Source organism: Micrasema longulum, unplaced genomic scaffold, assembly GCF_059751315.1.
Source record: "Micrasema longulum isolate JH-2025_06_02 unplaced genomic scaffold, ASM5975131v1 h1tg000210l, whole genome shotgun sequence".
Taxonomy (NCBI): domain Eukaryota; kingdom Metazoa; phylum Arthropoda; class Insecta; order Trichoptera; family Brachycentridae; genus Micrasema; species Micrasema longulum.
This window is the reverse complement of record NW_028277415.1, coordinates 894,615-907,347: the sequence shown is the minus strand read 5'-3', so window position 1 is coordinate 907,347 and position 12,733 is coordinate 894,615. Positions and strand designations below refer to the sequence as shown.

General features: G+C 31.1%; 1 protein-coding gene across 7 annotated transcripts in view; it reads right to left on the bottom strand.

Moving 5' to 3' along the window:
* LOC148283722 (calcitonin gene-related peptide type 1 receptor-like) overlaps positions 1-12,733 on the bottom strand; it is a 65,114-nt gene that overhangs the window by 25,667 nt on the left and 26,714 nt on the right. For 3 of the 7 annotated variants that reach the window (XM_088243406.1, XM_088243413.1, XM_088243414.1), the window contains exon 2: positions 1,200-1,428. The exons of 1 other annotated variant lie outside the window; for it this stretch is intronic. In XM_088243406.1, the coding sequence (XP_088099532.1) occupies positions 1,200-1,247 (48 nt within the window). In that variant the 5' untranslated portion in view covers positions 1,248-1,428. Of the gene's footprint in view, positions 1-1,199; positions 1,429-6,417; positions 6,459-12,733 lie in introns of those variants that run through there. 3 more of the 7 variants (XM_088243411.1, XM_088243408.1, XM_088243407.1) reach the window with 2 other exon arrangements.

Below are 12,733 nucleotides of genomic sequence, written 5' to 3'. Positions count from 1 at the left end.
TATCAACATATTTACCCTAAATATTTTTTTTTCACAATTAAAATGATAAATTTGTGAATTAAAGTATATTTACTGTTGATAATGACAGTTGATTATGGACAATATGTCAGGGCCGTACTAAGCATCCATATAGAGTTTTTATCGAGTAGAGGTCGATAAAAATTTTACTCAAAAATAGCAACGTTAACCTTGAAATCGCATCCAAAATGACGTGTCCAAATTTCAGGCCGCTACGATTCGCCATTTCGGAGATGTGATGGACAAACAAACAAACTCAACACAGAACTTTAGTTCCATGGAGTTGGGATGTATGTCTCAATAAATGTAACATAAGTATATTGTGAATAAAATTAATAAATAAATAAAAAAATAAACACACACATGTATTTTCGTGAAAAATAAATTGTGTGAAATATAAATTGGAATAACCTTGCAATAATAAATATACAGGTACATATTTAAAAGTATTTATAATGCAAATTAATATCCATTTGGCAATTCTCGACTTGAGTACAGCCCATTGTTTTGCTGCGAACTGTAGCTAACTTAATACCCAATAGTCATAGAATGTTTTTACTACGTTTGGGCTCCTCTATAGCTTGGCGCATTATTATTCTGAGGTTTATACCCATTGTAATTATATGTATTTGCATACGTTATTTTTATATTTAAAATGGACCGAGTAACCGTCAACACAATAAATTAAATAAAAACTTTAACTCTTTTCATTAGTGGTATCTCATTGTTTGACTTTATTATAAATTCATTATTATATAGTTTATTTAAATTCACCAAACTAAATCAAGTTGTAAACATATTGTAAAGCGTATTTCTCTTTCAATGTTTGACTCATTACAACTGGGGAAGTGAAACGGCTTCACGCAAATCTTCATATCATATTAACAAGATATAGTTTGCTTCCGGTCGGATTGACGTAAGTAAGATATACATATTAGATAAGGCTGTGCGTCCAATAGCAAACAGGAATATAAGATAAGGCAAATAATACATTTGAATATAAAATAATAATACCATTGAACTATTTTATAAAAACATGTTTTTAGGTCTAGCGCGAATATCTTTTCAAAATAAGTATTTCCAACTACACTAATCGTACACACTAGACATGCATAAATAATACGAATGTTATAGGAATATTATAATTTGATAAAATCGTAAATTATAAAAAAAGAACATACCTTATCAAAATGACAGAAGAGTCCTAGAAAAAGTAAAAAGTGTCTCATCCTTCAGGTATCTTTAAGTCAATCACTTTGATAGCACATTTTTACACTTTTCACCTTTATTCACACAAAACATAAGCGCATTTTGTCTAGCCTTTGAAAAACATTTATTATACAAATATGTTGAATTATTTTTCGTTGTATAAATGTAGGTACTTTTAAAACCAATAGAGCTTTCTTAAATCTATATGAGGAAAAGAAGATTCAAAACATGTATTAAAACATGAAATTTTCTGTATTAATTTGCATAATAAATTACAATATCTTCAATGTAGTTTAATAAAAATAAATTAATTAAATATCTACGGACAATGCGTTATATTTTAAATGTACAGAGTTTTTTATTTATTTCAGGTCCCAACTAGCTTGGAATTTCTTGTGTTTAAGCCAGACCTTTATTATTACGTGTGTTTTTTCATTGGACGATACTTATTAAATAAACAAATACTGTCAATATCAATACTCATGAATTAATTTTTTTGGTAAAGTACTTAAAATAATACAAATTGAAACATAAATATGTATTACAAAATGACAAATAAATATTTACATATTGTGTAATTTAATAAAAATTAAGAGTCGTAATCAACACCGACCAAAAATTATGTCATAGATAAACGGTTCTCATAATATTAACAGGTCTACATTTTATTCACATGTTCACCATTTTCTTATAAATTTATTATGTACAACTACAAATGTAAATTATAACTAAGAGACGTCTTCATGGTAAGGTCCAATATATTTTTTAAAAACTTTGAGCCTAATACCGTGAAATGCCTCTGAAAAAAAGACAGTTCTACTTTGAGGTACCCTAAAGTTGATATATAAATATATGAGGCTTTATTATTTAGAAATCTAGACGACAGATAGAACCCCCGAACATAAAACTATCTGACAGTTAGCGAATTGGTTGACTCAAATAGAATAGATAGGTGGTAGTTTTAGCATTTTTTTTAAAGATGCGTTTGCCAAAGGCTTCAAAATTTACTCCAAACAACCACCCCATACAATTATTTCACAATACACAACCGATTGGAACAGTGCAAAATATTATGTCACTCTGTAATCTAAAATATAACTTAATGCGTAGAGCACGTGTATCAATTTCGTAAGTTTTTTGTATATCAAAATAATATAGGATTCCCATCTTAGATGGCAGCCAATATTACACATAATATTACGTATCTTGCTAGGCAGGCTTAGATAACGATAAAAACCTAAGAACAAATAATTTTATAGCTTTGCTATTAAATTCCAAAGTATGACAGTTGGGTACAATAAAAAAATCCATGCGGAACACAATAAAACAAATACTTTGGAATAAGCCTTTGAAAATAAAAATATTTAATTTATTTTTTAAATGATTTCAGGGCAGGGTCAGTTTCTATTAGAGATGCAAGGCGGTAAAATTACCGCGGTATTTTACGAGAATTTTACCAGATTTTGGTAAAATACGATATTTTTTGGTAAGAAACGAATTTGACGTACTAATTTTTATTTTTCAAAGATATTACAAATACAAGTAGTTTTGTTTTAGGACACTTTACATGACTGCTCAAACCAGGTTTAGATCCATCGGGTGGATGTCGAGATTTATTATAAGTATGGGACGTTCAAACGTTCAAGGTCATTCAGTATGTACTTTTTTCACTTTTTTTTTATAAAAAAGGTTATGTTTTGAAACATAACAGGATCGGTGGACATAGGGTCCTTAGTAAAACCTTGAACGACCACCGCTCCGATCCTTGAAGGTTTTATAGAAAAAAAATAATACAAAAGTAAGAAAATAAAATTAACTTAAAAATCGTAAAAAAAATACTTTTTCTTTAGACCAATATTTTCCAAAATACACGTTTGAACATCAAATACATTTGATCAAAATAGCGGAGAAGCTTTATTTACACTAACTTTTAGCTAATTCACAAAAAACTGATTTTCAGCACCATTTTTTCAAAATCGCGGCATGAGCGGTGGTCGTTTTAAGGTCACAAACTTAAGGTTGTACTAAGGACCCTATGTTCATCGATCATGTTAAGATTCAAAACAAAATAACCTTTTTTATAAAAAAAAGTGAAAAAAAGTACATACTGAATGACCTTGAACGTTTGAACGTCCCATACTTATAATAAATCTCGACAACCACCCTATGGATCTAAACCTGGTTTTCGCAGTCATGTAAAGTGTCCTAAAACAAAGCTACTCGTATTTGTAATATCTTTGAAAAATAAAAATTAGTACGTCAAATTCGTTTCTTACCGAAAATTACTGTAAAATACCGTAAAGTACGGTATTTTACCGCGCCTTTTGGTAAAATTACGTAATTTTACATCCATAGTTTCTATTCCTTTCAAAATATAAAATGATATCTGCGACTTGTTTCGAAATGAAAATAATAGGTTCTAAGAAAGGTATTTTTAAATGTCAATAAATAAAATTGTTATTTTGAATATTTAAACGATGAATTGCGTATAAGTCGGTAGGTTCAATGCATTTTTATTTACATCTTATAACAACTATCTCTTATCTCAGGCCTGGGCAAACTGCAGCCCGATTAGCATTTTTGTGCGGCCCGCGAGCTGTAATTGCATTTTAAAAAAAAACCCTGCCTTTTAAATACAAAAAATATACCTAAATAGTGTCGAATTTATCGACTTATAAACATGGATTCTATATAGAGAGCAGTCACAGAAAATATACATACGTAGCAGGGGAATGGAGGGTTGGTGTTATTATTTATTTGTTCATTATATACGCCCAGGCTGATTTGTAGGTCTAATATATATGCATCTAATTAATAGTTTTCTTGAAAAAAAGTTTTATGCATTTTCGTTGGGAATAATCGATAATACAAATAATTTAATGCTAACATTGTTTTAATTAGTTATATTTAATATTTGGTGCTCAGTACTTTTGCTTGCTACGTAAGTATATTATTACAGCGAACATTAATTTATATTAGCATATTTCATACATTTTTTCAGGTGCGTTCCATCCATACATACTGCGGATGCGGTGAATCCCATGAATATTTAAAACTAAGAATATGTTATATTAAAAATTACAAATATGAAAAGAAATCATAATATATTCCTAAAATTATCGCAGAAAATGTTCGAGCGCACGCAATTTACAACTTCAAACAATATTTTCAGTACACATACCTAAACACGTATGCATATTTCCTATATCAAGGTACCTTGGCCTTGAAGGTTGATAGTATTCGTTTGATATGCTGGAATCTGGATACTACTCTTCTATGTGATTCCAGTCTTATTACTAATGTTCCGATTTCCACGCACGCGCAATAAAGTTCATAACCTTGTCGTATTGTTGAGACTCGCAGAGATAAGAGCGTCCAACTTGAGTAATGCAAAGAAAAAAATACTCTTATAACGTATTTCATAAAGGTTTAGGTAGCGTGTTATTGAAATTTAACCAAAATTTTAGACGCGCCTGCTCCTGTGCACCGTCATTTTATTTATCATGATCAACTGTAAATTATTATGATTAAAATGAAAAACCTACATAGAATCAAGCGCATTTTGCACATGTGATTCTATGCAATATTTATTTTTTATAAATTTCTACCTAATTATTTATTTATTTATCAATATACACGGCACGTAGTGCCTTTTACTTTTCAAAAAATACATATTGTGTAGAAATAAACACGTAAAATAATATACAGTAGATAAACGAGGAAAAAAAAGCATAAAAAGTTGAAATGTACATATTATATCACAATGGTTTCATTCAATGAACACGCTAACATATTGTGTAAAAAATAAAAATCATTATAAGGAATAAAAAAAGCATTAAAAGGAATATGAAAATTAAAAAGTACGAAAAATTCATTTGTTTTTTCATAAAGTTATTTTTTTAAAAAGGACAGGTAGGTATGTATTTATATTTATATTATCATAATTACATTGAACAAAAAAAATACAAAATTACAAAATCTAAGTTTACGAGAAAAAAGTTTTTTTTTTCAAGTTAAAAATATGAATCCAAAAAACATATAATACATGTTCACAAAAATATACAAAAACAAAAAAAAAAGTAAAGAGAAAGCAATTATTTAAAAAAAAATATAATCTAGGAACATAACTGTAACTTGACAAATGTAAGTTACAGTTCACCATCTTTGACATAATTTTTAAAAATTCATTTATATAAACTATACTTTATAAAAAACCTCAGAATAGTTATTGCCGAGTACGTGAAGTCGATTCAGAATAGCACTATGCGAGTATACCGTTCGCGAATTGTTGCAACTAAACGGAGGTACTTGACGAGTCATTCGTCCAGGTACCTTGAAGTTAACACTTTGATCACTGGCCAAATACACATAGAATTTACCCTGGGCCCGGCCCATTTTTGTGAAATTACATGTTTTTTGAAGGGTTTTTTAAAAGTGTTATAATTATGAAAATACTAAATAAATTGAAACTTTTCATATTTATTTGAAACAATTTAATAAGTCGTTTTTGTATGATAGTTTTGCCAACATTGGCCTTTATGGAGAGCCACATAGCAATGTTCGCACATATACAGGGTCTCACTCCTTTTTTGTGCTTTGTATCCCGTAGCCGTGTAAATACGTAATTGTAATAACCACGCGTTGTGTCCCGGTCATGTGTTTTCACGTAGTTTACCAACAGCAAAAAAGTACTAATAGAAGTCACTAGATATAAAAAAAATGCACTTTTTTGGACAGCTGGTAAACCACGAGAAAACACGAGAACGGGACACAACGCGTGATTATATAATCACGTGTTTACACGGCTCCAGGATACAAAGTGTTAATGAGCGCTAATAGATCTGGGCAGTCCCGTGTAGAGTTGACAATCTTAAATAAATTCAATAAATCTATAATTTTTCTTTACCTTTATGTACTATCACACTCATTATATGTAAATCCATAATTATTTTTTGTCAGAATCCCTACTGATAATATTCACCGCACACGCCTGCATTTTTTTTGAAAACACCTAACTGTTTTTGTAACCTTGCAATGTTGTATCAAATTAATGTTCTAGTTTTAGAAATATGTTTCTGTGGTCCCACGAATTTCGCATTGCCTTGTATAAATTAGTCATTACGAGCGAGCCAGTGCATTTTCCGCGTTAGATATGTATGTATATAAATAATAGTAAGTAGTACAACCTACACAATCCGCACAGCGCGCTCGTCACACGTCACATGACCTCGTGCTTCTACTAGCAGAAAGCATTCGACGAGATAGTATTTGTTGACTCTCCGTGTCCACATCGTAACATGTCATTGTGACTTTTGGCCCTAAGTAATCAGTTCATAGAAACACAATTTGCAAAAAACTAGCAAAAATATTTTTATCAACAAGCGAATCGAGCTGTTGCCAATTGAATTTATTTTTTATTGAAAATAACGGATCGTAGTCCTTATACACTTTTTGTTGTTTTTCTACGACGTGCTATTACAATTTGTCATATTGACGTTTAAATAACTATATTTATTTATTTATACTTTTACATTGTTTGTATTCTTTTTTTATACAGAATTATGTTCCCTCACTGGGGTGTCCCGTGCCGAAGGAAACATTTTACAAAATGTGAAATATGCCTTAAATTAGTTGTTCAAGAAAGTTAATATAATAATAAATAATAAAAAAAACCTAATTAATCTAATCAACCTATTATCTTTAACATAATAAACATAAATAAACAAAATAAATATAAACTAAAATAATCATAAAAAACACAACCAATTTATATAGGCCAAATTTCATAAACAGTACACACATTTTACCTAATTGGCTTGATCCACTCATCGATTCGTGCGCAACCCACCTCCACTATTCATTTCCTAATAGCAATAATAATATGCTATTTGTATATAAGCTTCCTATATTATGTACTTATTTTTTTACTAAATCTTATAAAATATTTGTGTATAACCACATACTGACTTTTCTAAGTCTACTGGTTTCGAAATGTACCCGTCTCTTCGTCAGAACACCGATTAAACCAACATGCAAAACCCACTATACATCTTCACCATATTTGTTGCATAAAAATATAGAGCCAACATGCCAGGCATTCTAATGGGCAACCCTTACATGCACTGATTTTTTTTGTATTCGTGATAAAGAACACGCGAGGTGTCTTCACAAAATCAATTTTAATCATGACTTTAATAAAGATATGGAAGTTGAATCTTACATTCAAATGATAAAGGATTAAAAGTAAATAATACTGAAATAATAAAATAAATGAAACAACTTTGTTTTTAACCACTAATTTTTATTTTTCACCGACCGGTTTCAATAGATCGGGTTGTAGTCCCGTGGCTAGTGTCTCGGACTCACTGACCAAAGGTCCGTGGTTCGAATCCCACTCTACCCTAACTTGATTCCATTTTCTAATAGTGAGTTATTTACTACTCGTTGAAAATGGCTCTCAAAATTAAATATTTGGATAAATCATAAGAACACAAATATTTTTTATTTAAAAATATTTTTTTTAAATTTAAAAAGCAAAAAAGCTTCTTTGTCAAAGTTTACGTAAGTTGTTTTATTTATTTTATTATAATGAATAACCACAAATTTAGTGCTTCAAATATAAATTCATAAATTTAGTGCTTCAAATATAAATTCATAAATTTAGTGCTTCAAATATAAAAACAACTTAATACTGAAATATTTCACATGAGAAAAGCTTTAAAAAGTAATGTTCCTTCGATCGATAATCAAACAACCTTTCAATACAGCCGTTTGTACGATGTTCCATTGTAATGGTCACCCTTTACCTATTAAACTCACGTCCTTCTCTTCATTCGCTCCTTCTTTTTTCAACTATTTCTCCCCCATGATAAACTATTTCCATAACCTAATCAGCACATGCACGGGATGCCTATTAAAATGCATGGCATGTTGGTTTTATATTTTGTGTAACAACTATGGTGAAGGTGTATAGTGGGTTTTGAATGTTGGTTTAATTGGTGTCCTGACAAAGAGACGGATATATTTCGAAACTGATAAACACATAAAAGTCGGTAAGTGGTTATATACGAACATTTAATAAGATTAGTGAAATGTTCGACCACGGGGTTAATGTTTTAAATACTCGTATTAATACTGTCTATTTTTAATTGCCTATAATCTCCTTAATTATTCATTTGTAATCAATCAATTATTCCAATCTACCACTGTATTAAATCAATGATTGTCTAATTATTTTTTAATCTGTGAATTACCAAAAATATCAAATGATATATGATTTTCAATAAAGGGGGGAAAATGACAAAACATTATGTGATTGTGTCGTGGACTCACGTTTTATAAGTCCGAGGTAATTAAGAAGGTTTAATTTAAGAATAAGCAAACATATTGGGCACTGTCTATTCTCACTAGGTATAGTAAATACCCGTTCTGAGGTAGACAGCATTTTTTATTTAAAGTATATAAAGATGTCTTAAGATAATGAATACAAAATTGAATAATTACAAAAAAATATAGAACTAAAAAATCAAAACTGTCAAAGTATGTGTAACTGAAAAAAATTATGAAAATGAAAAAATGTGAGAAACAAACAAAATTGTTTTTGATTCCTATTTGCTGCGTTTTCCACGAATCAAAATGTGAAATTTGAAATCCGTTTGGCTAAAAGTGTCGCCTTGAGTGTAAATTCGCGGATCGTCGCTGGACCTCCAGATCCAAAGCCACACCGGTACACCATAATCTCGGATTCCCATTTTTCTAACACAAAAGCAAATATCCTAAAAATTGAAATGTATGAACACAATAATTTCATTAACAAGGATTGTTCAATCGGGTGATTGCGAAATAATTGTTTTTTTTTTCATGACATCCGAGTAGGTGAGTGGGAGTTAATCGCTTTATCTTGAAGTGCAGTGTACAATTAATTATTAAAGACAGATGCAATATATCAACTTACTACCACAGTTGGCAATAGTTATTTATTTAAATGAATCGATTGCGCATATTGCCTACAAAGACCTACCTCAACTGGATAACCGTTAAGCCCATTTTACATACGTGTGTTATATCGTCCCAATCCACACGACACGGTTAAGTAATTTTCGTGTATTTATTATTTTATTTTTGGGTTTTATTAATTTCGTTTTTACTCCCAGGTTATTTTTTTAAAAGGAAATCGAGAAAAGATTAGTCGGCCTGATTATTGCGTTTACCGTGTACTGTTTATGAAGTACTGTTTATGGTGCACTGATTATTGCTATTATTTATTTATTATGAAAATCATAGTCTTTCAAATCAAGGTACAAGAAATCAATTAAAAAAGTAAGAGCAAGTACAGAATTCACATTAATTTATTATGAATACAGAAGGAGAGGGAAAAAAATTATTTTCAAAAAAATATATATTATGAAAATTAAATAAAAAGTGCCTACATAAAAGAGAGAAGACATGTGGTTCAATCACATATAACTATCGACGTGCTAATAATCGACGTGATAACAATTTCTCGCCATGATTTTTTATCGTATTAGCGATTACAATGGAACATTCGTGAACACCTAATATAATTAAATGTCAAAATATTTACGTTTCGCGACGTATAATCCTGCTGCGCAATCACATATTTGAATTTCACCCGTGTAAATATTCCAAAACTGCTATTGTTATTCATTTATTTATTATTTATCATGCTATTTATTGAATTTAGTCGGCGGTTGGCGAGCCAAATGTCAAGAAGAGCAGTCGCCATAATTAAAATTAAAATTTAACTTTTTTGTATTAGATACTTCTTACGATTTTGCAAATGTAATATATTGCATTATTTTTTATAGTAAACGCTGATATTTTGCCAATGAACTGTGGTTATTTACGAGGAAAACAAATAACAAACCGACACGAGCGTTGACTTAGAGATTACTCACGCGTTGACTACGATAACTTAAGCATGTTCATTGTGATCGCTCAAATGCTTAGCATGTTTTCAAGCACGTCGATAGTTATTTGTGATTGAGCTAATGGTATAGTTCCAACTCTACCTTCCTCCCCTCTCTCTCTGCTTCCATGAACATTTACATTTATCACTAAAAAAATTACAACGAACAATAATTCATAAGATACACAGATAGTAGATGGATGAAAAGTTTTAAGTTAAGCGGGAGATACATTTGAAATGACTTAAACGGATCTGATAAAACTATGGTCTTTACAGTGTGATATGTCGATGTCACCAAAACTGTCATTATAGGTAGTCTGTGTTCTTCTAAGAGTGCTATTCTTAATATAATTAGTCTGAGAGCACAAAATGTCGAAGAGTTGTACAAACAGGGACACGATATGAAATGCTTCTAACGATTTCTGGGCTTTCGATTAGGTTATTAACAATTTAATAAAGGAAGCTCATACCGAGATTTTGAATTTTATGAACATTAGCGGACTCAGACCCGCTGAAAACGCATTATTAAAAAAAAAAACTAATTGTTTAAGAAAACAGTTTTGAATGTGTTCAATTGCGATTTTTATAAATATTACAATGAGGATTCCAAATCGGAGAACCAAACTCTAGAACACTACGTACATACGAAAAAACAGTACCTGGCATTAAAGAAATAAAATTATTACAATATGTGCCTTTAAAATCAATCCACCTTATGTTATTTGCTATTTTATCGCGCCCGGTGGATTTGTACTATGGTGTAAAAACGGCCTTCGTCTAAACTAGCTAGGTATCATTGTCAACATCATTCTCTTTCCGCACCTATGCGCACCGAATTGGTACATCAATCGTAGTGTAACGTAATCATTTTTGTTACACGACGATAACATGATCAATCTTACACTTCAGATGCCAGTCCAGGGACTATAAGATATTCTAGTGTAAAAACACCTATTTAAATAAATATTTCATGTCAACCATGTCGGGAATCGAACCCGAGACCTCTTGCATGGTAGGCACACTCGCTGACCACTACACTACGAAGCCGGCTAGGCGATCAAGCTAGGTATAGAGATTCCCCGCTAAGAGGAAGAAGAAAATATAATTTTATGGGGTGTGATGTAATGTAAGTATCTATTGTGATTGTGTACCTCCAATTTATTGGATCAAGTGAGAGCATCGGATGTAGGTAATAGGTAATGTATTAAACATTTAAGATTGTAAGCGAAAATTCTTGATGTAAGTTTTTTTAGAAATTTATTATAAGTATAAGGAAGTGTGAATCATGCAAATTGCAGGACCCACGCTCTAGATCCTCGAGCCCTCATGTGATTGCAAGTCAACTCTCTACGTCACCTACTGCGCAACCTTCTCATCCGGCGCCCCCAACGATACAGGCCCCACAAATAGTGTCTTCGGCTCTTGAGGAAAGATTGAGCGAATTGATGAAATCGATGTTCGAGAAATCAATTGACTCCTTGATGTTGAAAATAAAGAAAGTAATTAAAGACGAAGTTAGCGCTGCACTTGATTCATTTGCTTTCGATATTAATAACAAAATTACAGAACTTGAAGGTAAACTTTTGCAATCCCAGGTACGTATTGCCGATCTGGAAAACCAATTCGGTGATCATCAACAGTGGCTTCGAGTAAATAATGTAGAGATATCCGGAGTTCCGGAATTGAGCAATGTTTCACCCCCTGATATCATGATGAGGATTGCTAAGCTCGCTGGAGTGTCTCTGAAGCCTGATGATATCGAGTTTGCACATCGCGTGCAATCTTTTAAACCAGAGGCCGGACGTCCGAAAACCATAATTGCAAAATTAAAAAACCGTCAGCTCAAGGACAATATATTATCTGGTATTCGGAAACACAAAAATTTCTCATCTGCGAACATTGACCTACCCGGTGAACCTAGGAAGATTTTTGTTCACGACCATCTGACTCCATCTAACAAGAAACTTTTTAAAGACTGTAAATTGTTGTGTAATTCTTTAAAGTTCAATTATATATGGGTGAGAAACTGTAACATTTATGTAAGAAAATCCGACGGTTCACCACGAATCCATATTAGAAACGAATCGGATTTTCTAAAACTAAAATTATCAAAACTCGCCGTATAGTGTTATATAATATATTGTATCACTATTTTATCTTTTTTTACATACAACTTTTTACGATACTTCCATTTGCACAATTGTTCTACACACACTTGCACAATCTACCACATACATTTTTATTATTATTAAAAAATCAAATATTCAATATTTCACACTATTTTATTGCCAGAAAACTGTATCCTTATAGTGTACTATCATTTGCACACTTGTCCTGTACACACTTGCACATTCTACTGCACACAATTTTATTATTGAAAAAACAAATATTCTATATCTCGCACTTTTTTATTGTCTTTAACTGAATCATCATAGTTATGCGCCTTTACCAAGGAGTTTAGTCACATTATTTATGGAATTATCTAAAGGTATATATTTTTCTCAGTTATATTATGTTTATGAAAGGCGATAAATTACAAATTCTTTATCAAAATATAAGGGGAATTCGCTCTAAATT